This window comes from Condylura cristata, unplaced genomic scaffold (genome assembly GCF_000260355.1).
Source record: "Condylura cristata isolate star-nosed mole 26May11 unplaced genomic scaffold, ConCri1.0 scaffold00004, whole genome shotgun sequence".
Classification (NCBI taxonomy): Eukaryota; Metazoa; Chordata; class Mammalia; order Eulipotyphla; family Talpidae; genus Condylura; species Condylura cristata.
In genome coordinates this window covers 54,684,125-54,700,720 of record NW_004567105.1, presented here as the reverse complement: position 1 = coordinate 54,700,720, position 16,596 = coordinate 54,684,125, and the positions used below count along the sequence as shown (strand labels likewise).

The 16,596-nt window shown below is 34.5% G+C and overlaps 1 protein-coding gene across 4 annotated transcripts in view; it reads right to left on the bottom strand.

The window, feature by feature from the left end:
- LOC101621854 (chromosome unknown open reading frame, human C3orf67) overlaps nucleotides 1-16,596 on the bottom strand; it is a 181,920-nt gene that overhangs the window by 159,635 nt on the left and 5,689 nt on the right. For all 4 annotated transcript variants that reach the window (XM_004676021.2, XM_012720660.1, XM_012720661.1 and 1 more), the window contains exon 4: nucleotides 10,413-10,485. In XM_004676021.2, coding sequence (XP_004676078.1) covers nucleotides 10,413-10,485 — 73 coding nt within the window. The remainder of the gene's footprint in view (nucleotides 1-10,412; nucleotides 10,486-16,596) is intronic.

Sequence of the window (16,596 nt, the reverse complement as noted above, 5' to 3'; positions counted from 1 at the left end):
CTAAGAACTCCCAGTTCACATCAACTTTTATAGTTGGGCTCTACAACATCTCTCCATATTATCCCAACACTTTCCTTTTTAATTGACATAATTGAAATATATTTTCTGTTCTTAGGAAATAATGCTTAAAGTTTTGTGTTTTCATCTTGCTAATACTGATCCAAACGAAAATTTTAACTTATTTCTGGTGATTTTTGGAGAGCAGAATTGGAAGAAGAGTAGAAATAAGTATTACAATAACAGAATTAACTTTCTGTAACTGAAGAGTCCAAAGTACTTGCAGAAAAAAATTCACTTTTAAAACATCGAGAACCATAATTACAAAATAACATGGCATCCTTTACCAACTGAAGATGTTAGAGAATTAGGAGATCTGGGTTTTAGCTTTGCTTTGCCTCCAAGAAACTGTGTGCTGAGGAATGTCACATCCCTTTTCTGGGTCTCAAGACTTTTTCTACAAAAATAGGGAGTTGAACGAGATTTGTATATTTGCCATAATAGCTGAGCTGCTAAAATGTTTTTAGTTTATACTAAATCATTCATTTCCAAAATATAATGAGTTTGTACATTTATCACAAATCACTATATGTACAGTATATCAGTAATCACACATGGTTTTAAATGATGCAGATATATTTTATTTTATAAGCTTAAATTAATGGTATTGAAATGTTTAAAAAAAGAGAATAGTAAAAACTGTATATGAAACAAAACAGCTGTTCTTATTTACTGGTAACATATGCAATTGACCTTCAATGATACTGAGAATTTCATATTATTACCACTGTTTCAGTTTATTGTAATAACTTGCAGGAGATATGCAATGTAAGATACTATTGTGTTAGAATAAAAAAGGGCAGCCTACTTGGTCTTAATTAAAATTGTCTGGGAGTTTTATTATGGGCTTAGACTCAGCGTTTCATTTAAGAGCCAAAATGTGGAGCTCCTTACTTAAATCCTGTCTTGAAATATTTACTTGCACATACACCTACCCATATGACCACTCAGGAAATTCAAAAGAATTTATTTCTCCTTAAGTTCCTCCACCTTTCCTCATTCTTTGAAAGTCATTATTATGCCAGGAGAGATGTGGCTAGGAGAAATGCATTTTACATATAGGAGGGCAAGTAAAAGGTTAAATTAAGATTTAGTCATTTGTTTTCTAGGAACTAGGTTGAGAAGAAGAAAGCTGAACACCCCTAAGACTGTTCATCTGCTTCTTACTCTAATTCTTGTTTCTTATCTTTTTTCTAATCAGAGAACCACACTGGCAATCTGTCAACACATTTCAGTACGACATGGTGACTGCTGGTAAGAGCACATAGACTTCTAAGTGCTGTGGGGGGTCACAATGATATGACATCCTTACCCTCAAAGCAATTGTATGCACAATTTTGGGAACACTGAGAAAGGACAGACTTACTGCAACTGAAGGGTATGGAGAGGGCTCATGGAAGATACACATACGAGTTTGACCTTAAAAAGTAATTAGGTTTTCTGGGCCCTCCCTGGTGGCGCAGCGGGTTAAAGCACTGCACTAAGAAGCTAAAGCCACTTCCGCATGAGTTCGATCCCCGCCTGCCCCGGAGGAGATCCACATGGCGTGGCAGACCCGCCCGCTGCTCCCCTCAGCAGTGTACTTCGTCGATCTGCCTGTTCTGTTCCCCACTCTGTCCCTGGTGAATCCTCTCAACCTCCACATCTCTGGCCTGTACCCCAATTCTGTATGAATAAATAGATAAATCTTTAAAAAAAAAAAAGTAATTAGGTTTTCAAAAGACAAAAGAGGTAGGATTGATAGATAGGATGGATGAAACCTTAAGTAAAGGCATAGAAACAGGAGATGGTCAGTACCTAGAATGTTCATAACACAGGGAGGAGTGGACTGAGTGAGGGGTATCTAAGATTAGATACAAAACCTTAGGGTGCTTAGGGATTATCATCTTTATGAGGGCATATTTTTAAAAGACTGGTCTGAAATAAATCTCATTTTTTTCCCCATGACCTAGGGTGCTTAAGACCAAATCTAAAATTTAATTTCTAATATTGATTTAAACCATTTAAAACATAATAGCAGTTGTGAAGGGGTCCTGGTAACATAGAACCTAAATGTAGCTGAAATTTACAATGTCAGCTTTGACTCTGTTTTACTCCATTTTAAAGAGCTCAAACCTATCAGTAGATTTTGACGTTTTGAGGGAGCAATGGCATCCAATACACATATAAAACATATAAACATTTCATCCCCAAATGTAAATAAGATTGAAAAAGAAGAGGATGAATTATTCTGTTTAAAGTGACAGAAGTGACTTAGAACTGCATAAGATAGGGTAGATAATTTTAAATCTTTCCTGTTAGTTCCACAACTTCATTTCCATGAATGTAAATTTTAAATGTGAGTATACCAACTTAGCAATTTTAAGCTACTATATCTTCCCTTCTTTCTCCAACAGAAGTATATACTATACACTGTAGGAGCTTAACAATATATACACAAGCACAGTATATACACAAACTGTAGGAGTTAACAATGCAAGAATTTAGAAATTGCTAAAAGCAGAAAATGAGCACCTTCTGATGATGTGTTATGTGCCAGTTACTCTGTTAGGTCTGTACAAACAACCTGAAGTCCAGGATGCAGTTGCTGATAGTAACAACTGGGCAATGTCTTTTGCAAAAGGAGCTTAGAAATTCAAGGTTCAATAAACCACATCAGGATGCAAATGCTTTCGCTCCTAAAGAGTTCACAGTCTAACTGGGTGGAGAAATGGTTGTGGAGCTAAAGCTATTATGTGATAAATGTTGTAAGAGACTTACTATGGGTAAGTGCTACTGTAAGATATATTTGTAATTTAGTACATATATTTCATTCCATGAAGGTCATTTCTGTTAGTCCAAATAGATTCTAAAATATTTCCACATTCAAATAAGAAACTTATGTTGAAAAAAGAACAAATGTCAGTAATAATAGAGATACTTGCCCTGTCTGTAGGAGGATTCTCTTCGTAATTATTAGTAGTCAATTTAACAAAATGACTTCATAAAGTTCCATTATATATTTTAATTGCCAATAAAAATTTTCCTCCATATTAAGTAGCTCTAGATGCTCTATTAATGAAGACTGTATTGGTCCCATCACTTACATATTTATACTCTATTTTGTAGATGTTTTAACTTATTTACATTTTGAATAATTACAAATATTAACTGTCAGAATAAAAATAAAATACAATAATACAGAAGGAGAACTGAACCAAAGGAAACATTTCATTGACAATAAAAAGCTACATATCAATGACACTGAGGAAACACACATATTCTTTCAACCCTGCCATATCAAAGAAGAGAGAGAATTTTAAAAGATCTGTAATTTGCATGAGGTATCTTCAATCATCCCAGTTAGGGAAAGGAGAGCTCAAGCAGCAAGAAATAACAAAGACCTGTTTCTTGGGCCTTAAATCACTGAAAGTCCACCTGCTTTGTCTGTTTTTCCCTGGTCCTATGAAAAATTTCCATGTGCTCAACTTGTCTCAAAATGTTTCAGAATAACTTAAAAATTAAATATCACTACATATTAAGAGATGTAAAAACTGTAAATTAATACTTGCTGTGTTCTATTTGGTATCAATGCTGAGTTTAAATCAGGATTACTCAACAACTAGTTATAAATATCATTCCCATGTTGCACACAAGAGGGTTCAGCAACTTGCCCAGCATTGCCAAACTAACACATGGCAGAACCAGGGACTCCCAGGCCTAGAATACAATCCACCACATGAACCTGACTTGTGTCTTGCTAATTCACTGCACAGTGCTTTAAAAAATGCATGGTCTTTATTCAGAGTTTACATAATAAGAAGACTTCCAAGTATGTGCATATTTGCTGGTATGTTATTTTAGCTTTCAGCATTTACCTAGATTATATAAAAATAATATACAAAAGTAAAATGAACTAAACTAAGAATAAGGAAGAAAAGACTTCTCATAGGACATATGTTTAACAGATAAGCATATGGCATCTGATTTATATACCTACCATATGTGTTATTTAAAGCTTACATACAAACCTATTTTAAGACATGCAAATTTAATATATTATAAAAGTTAGTATGCAAAGCACCTTAAAAGTATCTCTTTACCAAGGCATGTAAAAAAATATACTGATTATGCAAGTACATTTAATTGGATATAATTAAAATAATGAGATTTAAATACAGATGATTTTAACAAGAAAAAAAAAAAAGTTGGAATTAGCCATGACATGCATTTATAATGTGAATAGCACCTGCAATATTATTACTACTTTAATATATAATACTTCTAGTTTAAAAGAGTTACCACTGGCCATTTTGCCCTGTTCTAAATACAGTTTAGAAATGTATTCACTCAGTGACATAAAAGATATCACTGAATAGTAGAGCACTTAGCACTTAGGTAACATTTGTTTTTAACAAGTAACTTAAGGACTAAACAAAAACCATCATTTTCTTCAAAGGAAGGCATTAAAATGACTGAAGAGATAAGAAGTTATTAATTTTGTACAAGAAGTGATGCTTGGTTAAACACACATGATCTCAAAAGCTCTCAACAATGTCATTCTGACCTAAAGAAAGAAGCTTAGGGTATTCTCTCAACTCTGGTGAATGAAGAACAACCATGGCAATATAAAAACAAACAAACAAAAAAACCAGGTCTGCAACTGTGAGGCCATATTCAGTTAACTTGGTTTAAAGTTTCAAAGAAGTCTATTGTCCCCAAAGTCCCTGCAGAAGGGACATTAGGAGCAAAATTCAACAGAGTAGAAATTCTTGAAATATCTATTAGTGTTCTCTTTTGACCTCTTAGTCTACTTTATTAGTAAAGATACAGAAAAGATGGTATAAAAGCAACTCTCATTAAAATAGTTAGGCTAAACATACCTTATGTATGTTTAAATTTTCCAGAAATAGAAAAGGAAACCTTGAGACCTACATAGATCTAAACCTCTAAAATATCTTGGCAAGAAAACAGTATCACTGATTAAGTCTGGCAATTAAAAAAAAAATTCATACTGCCATTTCCTAAAGATAAACTGGGACAGAATTTAAGAGTCTAGCCAAAAGGCATACAAGTAGAGCAAAAGCAAAAGACAAAAGTTCTAAGCTCTGGGCTGAATTTTAAGTTAAAATCATCAAACTCTACTCCAACATAATTTCAAATTCAGAATACTTCAACAAGGATATCACAAAACAGCAGTTAAATTTTTCAAGGACTAAGAACTTTTTATTATTTTTTCCTTTTTATTTAAGAGTTACTTTACCAGATTCCAAATAAAAGCAGTACTCTAGACAGCTAATGGCCCAACAAAGTGAAACCTAGCAATAATATTCTCTTGAACTTGTAGGCTAAGAACACCAGCCTCCCCACATAACATATGACTCTCCCCTCCCCCTAAACAGCACAATCTCAAAGCCACAGTGTTTACATCTGATATATTCCTATATATTTTTGAGAAATGACTGGCTGAGCTGACTAAAAGTGAGCAAAGTAATGTTATCCACTAAAGCATTAACAGTACAAAATGTCTCCAGGAATTCACTGAAATAACAAAATAATAACACTGAGAGAAAGGAATTAATGTGGCTCAACAACAGTCAGTAAAATGAATGCTGTTTCTGTCAAAAAATATAATATTCCAATATTATTTAGTATGACTGGCAGAATCAAATATAGTGAAAAAGATTACTAATTCAAGATGCAGTGGGTTCTCTTCCAAAAGCTCAGGTTCATGGTGTTCCTCCAGAGCACCAGATGTCTGCCCCCAGGCTCTCAAACACCTAACAGCCCACACAGGAGAGCTGTTGACTTCCCACTTCCATGATGATGTATTACAGATGAGAACACAAAATGAAAGACTCCTTAAAAACCTGTTGTTTATTAAATCATTTAACTTCAGGTCAAACAGTGAGACTCTGGTACACTGGTGACAGATTTCTGGTACACTGAAATACTTTGAAGATGAAAATTTTAAGTCAAAAATGAAATACTCATAAAAAGGAAGACGGCTCTCTTTTGTGGGCTCACCAAAGAGGAAAATAAGAGAAAATTCCATCACTTTATTGCTAAAAATACTATGTGCTGATATGGGAAACACTCCCTTTGCTCTACCTCTGTCTGCCATAAGTGCAGCATTTTGAAAATCTAATTCTTGGATGTTAAAGGGGGGTAGGGGAGATGCAGCCTAAGTTTAGAAAAAAGTAAAGCATCAATAAGTAAGAGTGAATTTGTTTACTATCACCTTTGAGGTACAAAATACTGAAAAGATGATTTGGGTAAAATTCCTCCTTTAATAAACCATACAGTTCTCTCTCAATAGGGTAAAAGCAGAAATAGAAACATTTCAGAATGAAAGAAACTTCCCTTCACCGAACAACTAACCCTCTGTATGGAAAGGCTCTAATGAAAATGTAGAAGGTCTATTACCTCCATCTAATACTAAACATATCAAATCAAACATATCCCATCTCCCTATTACATATGTGTGTACGTATGCATATATGTATGCATATACACGCAGGCAGACAGAATAATGATGCTTATGATATGGTAACAGGGCCTGGTTATACAAGCTCAGATTCTAATCTATAAGTATCAAACCTGGCTCTAAGGTATTTACATAAAACTCTGGGAAATTCTTAAACTTTTTGGACTTACTGTTTTTGGCAAAACAGAAGCAATAATTATGATTATCACACAGGTTTATTTTGAACATTAACTGAGCTGAAACAGTCATGAGAACTCTACTAAGTGCTTAGTTAATGCCAACCACTATAAATTTCTATTATTTTCTCATTTGACTCTTCTGACATACCTGTGAGGTCGGTATTATTACTCTCAGCCCATAAGGAAGATTAAGTAATTTGCTCAAAGTCCCACAGTGATAAAGAAGAATTTGACTCAGGAGTTGTCCAGTTACAAGTCTATGCTATATAGCATTTCATATTCCTCAGAAATCTGGCTCTTATGTTACAATGTTTACTGAGATGTAGTTCGCCCTCACAGTAAACTATGAGGACAGAGACTGGACCCTATTTATCCATTCCAGCCCTTTGTTTACTACTGCCCACTCATTCATATTTCAGAGTTTCGATTTCAAGTGTTGTGGTAGGTACCCTGCTAAACAGGACAGACAAGTAAAAAAGCTAGGTGTTAGTAAGAATGTAAGAGATAAAGCTCATTCTATTGAGAGAAATCAAAGCAGGCCTTTCTAGGGAAGAGACATTTCAACTCAGATAAGAATATTGAGTAATGATTAACAAAGCAAAGAAATGGGGATATAAAACACTGTGCAAAGGATCCTAAGAAGTGAACTCACCTGGTGTGTGAGGAAGGAAAGCCAGTATGGCTGGGAAGGAGTCAGTGTGGCTGACAAATGGGGAAATGGCCAACTATGAAGTGAGAAGGGAGTGATAAAAAAGTAGCAATTAAATCAGTTTTATGGACTTGGGAGTTCATCATTGGTCCAACAGCAATTCCAGTTGTTTTTTAGAAAGTTCACTCTAGCTTCAATGTGGACACTCCAAGTGGACAAGAGAAGAAGCTGGGAAACCCACTGGGATGCTCTAATAGTTGATAAGGGGAAATGTAATGATTTGGGACCAGAAAGTTGGTGAGAGTGTAGGAAGTGTAGATTCAAGGTACAGCCACACCCCATGCCTAACACACTGACACTAACAAGAATTCCATAATCTTCTGACTGAGTGAATGAGTGAGTTCCCAAGCAGAGTTGTTGATGCTAAGGCATCCACTAACCCACAGATGCATGACCTCCCCCTGAGAACTAAAATTATCCAGTGGACATCAAGACATAGTATAATGTTAAAGAAATGATTATTAAATTCATAAACCAGTTGGCAAGATTCCAATCACAAAAACCTCTTGATGTGTAAAAAAGTACCTTCTGAAACAAAATGCCTTTTTTACTCTAACAATGGAAAATTTTAGAAACCAGGTATTTTCTGTGATGTGACATTCCAACTTGTTGGAGAAATGCATTATTTAAAGTTGCCTGGAGCTATGCTGCTAGAAACACAATAAAACTCTAAAGGTGCTAAAAGAAAGCCCTTTCTTTCAAGAAACATAAAACTGTAATTAGATAATCTATACTTGCTTTTCTACTTTTCATCTTACAAAACAAGGCCTTTGTTATTACTTCCTAAAACAGCGAGATATTTTTGATTATCTAATAACAACAAATTCAAATGTAGAGTTACCATATTTTTGTAGAGGTCTGGACAAGGTCAGGACAGAATGTCTTATCCATGTTATTTAATAATTTTGAACTTTCACTGATATAATATTTATTTTACTGGAACTATAACAATAAAACAATTTGGAAAAAATTCAGTGTTTGTCCATGTGGCTAAGAGAACAAAAGAATTTCTGATAATAGTCAACAGGATGCAAAGTCTAATAATTAATCCCATTACCTCTGAAAATGGTTTTTCATCCTGAGAGCATAAATAGCAATACCGAATGGGTAGTCAGACTTGCTTAATATTAGTTGCTCTTTTGCTAGGATTATATTAAACCTAAAATAAGTATGAGTTTCTCAGTAATTAAAGCTCTTTTTAACCACTACATTTAGAGAGTATAATGTTAAACGTGTATAATGTTAATCTTTTAAGTTAAAAGAGTATAATACCTATGCTAGGGTGATAAGCTCAAATAAAGTCTAATTTTGCTATGTAAGCATCAGCAAGAAGTTCATCCAAGAGACTTGCATTTTGATCAAAAGGCCAATTACTAACATCCTCACTATTGCTTCTAAAGAATATCAAAATATAGGAGGTAAGAGGGATTGGCTTGCATTTCTACATAAAAACCTTAGAAAATGTAACTAAAAATATAACCTGTCTTCTTCCATTTGGTGGAAAAACCACTATTCCCTACATTGAAAACAAAGTTTTACATGGTACTCTCTATACCTATAAAAAGTTTTTAGATCTTAAAAATGTTTTTCTGTAGACCCAAAATAAAGATACATATGAGCATCAAATAATGCTTTGATCCTGTTATTATAACAGCTATTAAAAATTTTGGTGACTATGGCAAACGATAATAGAACATTTTATTAAGAGGTTTAAGGTTGTATAAAACAAAGTTATAAAATGTTCTATCTATCCTTTATAATTCAAGAAAACAAGATAATATGATGTTAGCTAATATTATTTTAACAACAGATGCACAAATCATTAATATAATTCACATAAACAGAGAGTAATGAATAGCTTCCAATTTATGCTATTCCCACTTTATTAAAAGCTCTTACTTCCTCTTACTTTTTTAGCACTGTATCTAGTACAAATTCATCTTTATTAGTAGGAAAAATAATACCAACAAGGAAAATAAAAGCCTAAACATAGGCTCTATATAGTTTTTAATAACAAAGAAAATTTAGATAACAGCCTAACTTAAAGGTAATATTTGGCTGAAAGTAAGCAAATTTTTAATGAAATCTTAAGCAATAGTCTCTCTCATACTAGTTATAAAATCAAATATTATTTTAAGTATCAGAGTAATCTCAGGTAGCAGAGAGCTCAACTTAGTGAAAATTGAATATTTACATTTTCTACTAAATAATCTGATCATAGCAAGACCATGGAAGATATCACTCATGAGGAATATAGAGAAATTAGAGAAATAAAACAAAGGAAAAGACAAAACCACGCCAAACCAAAGCCTAAAATCTGATTGTGAGGCTACAAGAGGAGCAGAGGAGGGTGAGAAGCACAGTCAAAGGGAGTCCAGTGGACTATGATGGAGGACTACGAATACCGTGGTGGTGGGTGTGCTGTGGCAACAGATCTCAAGAGGCATGAATCTATACTTCTGAATAATATAGTATTAAAAATCACTGTTATCTCAATTACAAAAATTACAAGAAAAACTCACTTGATACAAAATAAAATAATAAAACAAATATATTCTAAATTGTCAAATGTAAAAAGGAATGATGAATATTTCTAAACTGAAGCAAGTATCATTAAAATGAGTTATTTTAATTTATTTAAAACCACATAGTGTGAACTGCAAACAGTATAAAATATTGCATCCATCACCCCTCATTTGAACCAAAAATCTTAAACTTTCAGATTATTTATTTTTTCAAGTTATAAATAGGCAATATTTATTATGAGACAAAATCTCTGGATATTTTCTTAAGAGTTTGCTTCCTTTACCTTGGGAAATCCCAGACTACAGTGATATCTAAGAAATACGATTAAATTAGTTTAATTACTTCATGTCCACTTGATAAGTTGCTGCTCTTTAATGTAAAAACTGCTACTAGTAATTAATGACTATTCATACTGCTTCAATTGATCAAATGTCTAATACACATAAAACATCGAAAGAAGTTTTGTATATCTTACAGCAATTCAGTGGAGAAGTCTTGTCCCAAGGGTATGTAAATCTGAAGTACAAGAAACCTCTGGATCAGTCCAACTAAAATGAGAGGGGGATAAAAATAAACATTCAAAGGTCTAAACCATTTATATATATGTGCATACAAACAACCACACACTATCAACCACCTGAAATTTTTAGCATTTCAGCAATATAGCACAGAAATGCCATAGCACTACTCATGAGTTATAACCTCATTAGGAAAGCAAAAAACAAACAACAACAACAAAAAACTGATGAAAATAAAAAAAACTAACAACAAATGTAGTTTCTTAAAGTCCATTCTATAGGTCTGGTGGGTGAGTTTTTATGAAACTTTTAAAAATAATTTTTACTATTTTTATTAGGTTGGAAGAGAATATACACATATTTTCAATAGAGACATATTCAATAGAGACATATAAAATGGAACTATGGATTCTCATCAAGGCAGCCATAAAAGAATCTGGCAATTATTTTTATTCACTGATAGTTTTAACTGTACTAAACAGCTTAATAAAAAAACAATAGATCAAGAAAAACAATTCTAATTATAACTTCTATTGAAGGTTTGGAGAGCCATATGTAGTTCATATGACTTTATATGTGTCCACATTGTGATGTATGAAGGAATCTAATTTTATTTGTAATAATCTCTTACTAATTTAACACATTTTTAACTAATTTAATGCTCCAAATTAAGAACTGATAGTTTCTTTTTAAGATTTATTTATTTATGCATACAGAACTGGGCTAAAGGCCAGAGGTGCAGGGGCAGTGAGAGGATTCACCAGAGACAGAGTGGGGAGCAAAACAGGCAGATCTACAAAGTACACTGCTGAGGGGAGCAGTGAGTGGGCCAGGAGAGGTCTGCACCATCATGCAGATCACCTCTGGGGCAGGGATTGAACTCATGCTTCAGTGGCTTTAGCTTCTTCATGCTGTGCTTTAACCTGCTGCACCACTAGAGAGGGCCCAGAACCGATAGTTTTTATTCCCCACCATCAGCTTTATTTGAATTAAAAATATCTGGCGCAAAACTAATCCCTATGACACTTTTGATACTGGAAACCTATAGTAACTTCCAAAATCAACTGGTTTTACATTAGTTCTTCAGCCCCATTCACTTAATTTCTTCCCTCTTGTATTCTGCATTTTGCTTGATTTCTCAATTATGATGTTTGTAATGGATGTTTTATTATCACGTCCTTGTGAACACACTTTTGTGGACCTTTTACCCTGACTTGGGGCATTTAAAATGTAAACCTCTCCTACAAATCAACACACCATAAGGATAAAAGCCATTTGGGATGACAACTGGTTTAAAATGCAGGCAAAAATAACAAATTTATTATGAATTAGTAGGTTTAGCAACTTTAACTATTTTCAAGATAACACATTTGAATATTCTATATAAAAAAGACCTTATTTATAATTTTTATAGCAAACTGTTCTGCTACATTCCTGAACAATTAAAACATTTCCTATATTTTACCTAAAATTTAGTTTCTAAACAATAAATATATTTGATCAAATATGATTAATATTTTTAAAATCAAACATGCAATGGTAACTTTCCTTAAAATACTAAGCTTATAAATGACTCCAGAATAATTCTGTATATAACATAGTGGAAATAGGAAGTAACAGGCTCTGATCTTGGAAAATCCTCTAAGAATGAATTCTACCATATTTATGAGAAAAGCTAGTGAGGTAACGAGAGTTCTTAACTATAAAACCAAGTGAGATACCAAAACTGAGGCCAACTTACATAACCCATCATTAATCAATCTCTCCCTTGCATCTTCCACTGGTTAGTTCTATGGCATCTTTCTACTGTACAATGTACTGCTGCCATAAATATTCAAGGGAGCATCAAGATTAATGAAATCCGTCTTTACAAGAGGTCCCTAATTTATGTCACAAACCTCACTGAATTGGCACTGTTCTCTTCTAATACAAAGAACTACACATATAGGCATTTTTGTGAACATTTTTATATATGAAAGATGCTCACCTTCAAAAAAAGAAAGCTTCGCAATTCAACTTTTCATATATAGAACACCTAGTTTCCAAAAAGCTTCACTTCAAAAATTAAAAGTAGTATGACAATACCATTGGACATGGTTTGAAAAAAAAAAACAAAACAAAAAAAACCCACTTAAACAACATTTGACATACATTGAATCTGAATGTCAGAAATGCTAAACAAACTCTATAAACATATTTTTCCTCCAGTGGCCTAGTAAATTTAAACTGACTCTTCATGTTTATATTTAAAGTCATTCTTTCTAAGTAATGCTGAATGGAACAACTGTTAAGTCAAAAAATGACCATCAAATACAAAATATTCATACATATTATTCATACATATGTACTGAAATATGAAGATTTCTGCAGCTTTAATATCTATTCTCTACCAGATGCAAACTACCTCTATTTTTTTAAGGGACCAGGTCCTTTTTTATCTTAAATAGTTTAAAACACATTAAATTTTTAACAGATTTTCCAGTTGTTTCATGACAACAAATTATAGTTGTATACCTCATATACATTTTACAACTGTGATGCCATCCAAAGAGATAGAACTAGGTTACAGAGCAGTCATTCTTTACAAGTGTCCTGGGAAATCATGAGTCTTTCCCTGAGCCCTGGCACAAGCAGCACACTCAAGTGCACCTTCCCATTTAATACAGAACACAGGAAACATGCCTTCACTTAGGGCTACCCCACAAGTCTTTGGGCAAATCATTAAATCCGTCATGCATAAAATTAGATTATTAATTTAAACATATACCTTGCACGACGATTTGTATGGGCCTTTCCATTCAATGAATATCATATCTACTGAGCATCAACTATGTGCAGGACTCAGTGTTGAAATTTTAACCATGAATAAGACATAAGTCTCTGCCCTCCTGAAACTTATATTCTAGTTGCATGAAGAAGGTCAGGTTACTATGAAAGCATATAACCCTAGATCTTATGAGGGAAGGGAATGATGAGTGAAGATTTTCCTGAAGAAATAACATTGGAATCCAGCTGGGAAGAACAAAGAGTAACTGACTGGGCAAAGAAGACAGGGACAGGAGACAATAACGAATGTTAGAGAAAAAGGCTACAGCAGACTAGATGAACTTAAAAGTCCTAATGGGCTGATAGGAAAGAGAAATGGAAAAACAGCAAGAGGTAAATCTGGCAAATAGCCAGGACTCAATCGTGTTGTTTTTTTTTTTGGCCTCTAAGGCCACACAAAGAAGATAGGTCATCCTAAATCATTTTATTCAACAAAGATTTACTGGTAGTCTACTGCTGCCAGACACTGACCTAGGTGAATAAAACAGTAGAGCTTTGGTGAAGCTCATTTTCTCTGGTAATAGATACAAAAAACATAGTATATTAAATGGTGATAAGTACTATGGAAAAATGTAGAACAGATAAATGGGATCAAGAATGGAAAAGTGCATTAAAACACAGGCCTGGCTGGGTTTTCACTGAGAAGGCCTGTGAAGGGGGAAGACAGAGCCACAAAGTTATTTGGAACAAAGAACGCTCTAGGTATATAAGGTGTAGCCTGTGTGTTTGAGCTAAGGTTATAACATGTCAAGCTATGTTCCAAATAGCAAGGAGACCTCTATGGTTGAAGCACAGTGAACAAGGACAAGAGTAATTAAGAGATAAAGGTTAGAGAATTAGTAGAGCATCAGATCCTGCTGTTCTATAGATTTTTGTGTGTTTTTTTTAAGGATTTATTTATTTATTTGTACAGAACTGGGGTACAGGCCAGAGATGCGGAGGGTGAGAGGATTCACCAGGGACAGAGTGGGAAGCAGAACAGGCAGATCGACGAAGTACACCGCTGAGGGGAGCAGCGGGCGGGTCAGGAGAAGAGGTCTGCCATGCCATGTGGATCTCCTCCGGGGCAGGCGGGGATCAAACTCATGAGGAAGTGGCTTAAGCTTCTTTGTGCTGTGCTTTAACTCGCTGCGCCACCAGGGAGGGCCGACTTTTGGTTTTTACTCCAAGAAAGATAGGGCTTTTTCAGGGGAGCTCTGTTTCACATTTAAAAGTACCACTGTGGTGGTTTAGCTGGTAACCCACAGACTGTAAGGAAGCAAGTCAAAAACACGGGCAGTTAGAAGACTATTCAATAATCCAAGCATAGGTCAGTGGCCTGGACCAGGTTGGTAGCATTACAGGTAGCAAAACGTGGTCAGACATGAAATCCAATTAAAAGAGAACCAACTAGGCCCTCCCTGATGGCGCAGTGGGTTAAAGCACCACACTAAGAAGCTAATAGCCACTTCTGCATGAGTTCGATTCTCGCCTGCCCTGGAGGTGACCACATGGCGTGGCAGACCTCTCCTGACCCGCCCGCTGCTCCCCTCAGCAGTGTACTTCGTCGATCTGCCTGTTCTGCTCCCCACTCTGTCTGTCTCTGGTGAAGCCTCTCGCCACCGCTGAGCCTCTGGACTGTACCCCAGCTCTGTATGCACAAATAAATAAATCTTTTTTTTTTTTTTTTTTTAAAAAAGAGAACCAATTATATCTTTCTTGTGGATTCAATGAAGAAAAATCAGGCTAATTTACGAGTTTTGGTCTGAACTACTGAAAAAACAATTTGTTAATAACTGAGATGGGGCTTTTTACAGGGGGGAGGAATACTTTCTGGGGTTAAGCTATCCAAGGAGAAATGTCAAGTAGGTATCGAATATAGAATATGTTCTCATTTAATGCTGTTGAGCCTTGGAAACTGTAACTTTAAGTGAAATGACACATAATAAAAACAGTTTTATCATTTGCTAATTAATAGAAATAAGAGTTAAGTTTCTATGGAATAATTCTGGTCACAATACAAGTATCAAACTTCCAAATAAAGACCAAAAAGTCCCCCAAAACTATGTATGTTCATCTTTAGGATATGGGAGGAAACTGGACTACTTAGAGAAAATTCATGCTGACCTGAGAGAACTTGCAAACTCAGACAGTGGCCCCAGCTGGGAACTGTATTTTTTCCCCTTAGTTTAAATTAAATTATGTTATCTGAGGATTTGATGTACAAGTCTGTACATCAGAGAAGAGAGAGAAGTCTGAGTTGGAAAAGTTAGCTGTTTACATAGATGTTTATGTTGACAGAGTTGCTTCTCATAATTCTGTATAACATGTTCCAAGGTGCAGAGAATAGATTTATTTCCATGGCTATAGATTTACTTAAATGTGGCTACAATTAGAAATTATAACCCAAATTGTTGGAGTGTTTTAAAGTGACAAATGTAGAAACTTACTAAACGCTAATTATGTAGGTTACTGTAGTAGGAGTAGAGAGTAAATGAGGAATGATTTGTGTCCCTGAAAACATAAACTGATAATCACACTTTTTTTGATGGGTTACTGAGTAGAAAAACTTTTCTGACATAGAGATGCTGAAATAGAATTCAGCAAAATTACTATTTAAAATGAAAAGTTAAACATATTTAAGTTCATTATTAAACTTTCTTCAGAAGTACCTATAGTAGAAAACACATGGGGTACCTAATGTCAAGTGTGCATAAAGTGGATGTTTACTCTTAAAATAGGAATACATAGTGGTAACTGAACTTATTTAGGAATGTTAATTGAAAGTTGGGAATTCCCAACTGAGGGCATACCATTTAATTTAAATTTAACTATAGCAACTTCACATAGAAGGTCTTTATATGCAAGTAAGTGTACGTTTCTGTTATAAAAAAATTCTTAATAATTAATCTTAAAGGTCATAGTACAGGGAAGACTATGTAAACTTTCATTTGTTATAATGCTGTACATGCTACAGAAAAGCTAGGTTAATTTTTAGATACTGAACATTATATAAGGGCGATACTAAAAGATACTTTATTTTTTCCAATTAAAAGCTACCGTTTTGCCATTTGAAAAAGTAATTAGAACATATTAAATTTATTTTATTTAATGTGAATTCTTAGAATTATGAAAGGGAAGTAAGTCTGTGGTAGAAAGAATAATCTTTTTTTTTTTAAAGATTTATTTATTCATTCATACAGAACTGGGGTACAGGCCAGAGGCACAGGGGCAGTGAGAGGATCCATCAGAGATAGAGTTGGGAGCAGAACAGACCGACTGATGAACTACACTGCAGAGAGGGGCAGCAGTCGAGGCAGGAGAGGTCTGCGACGC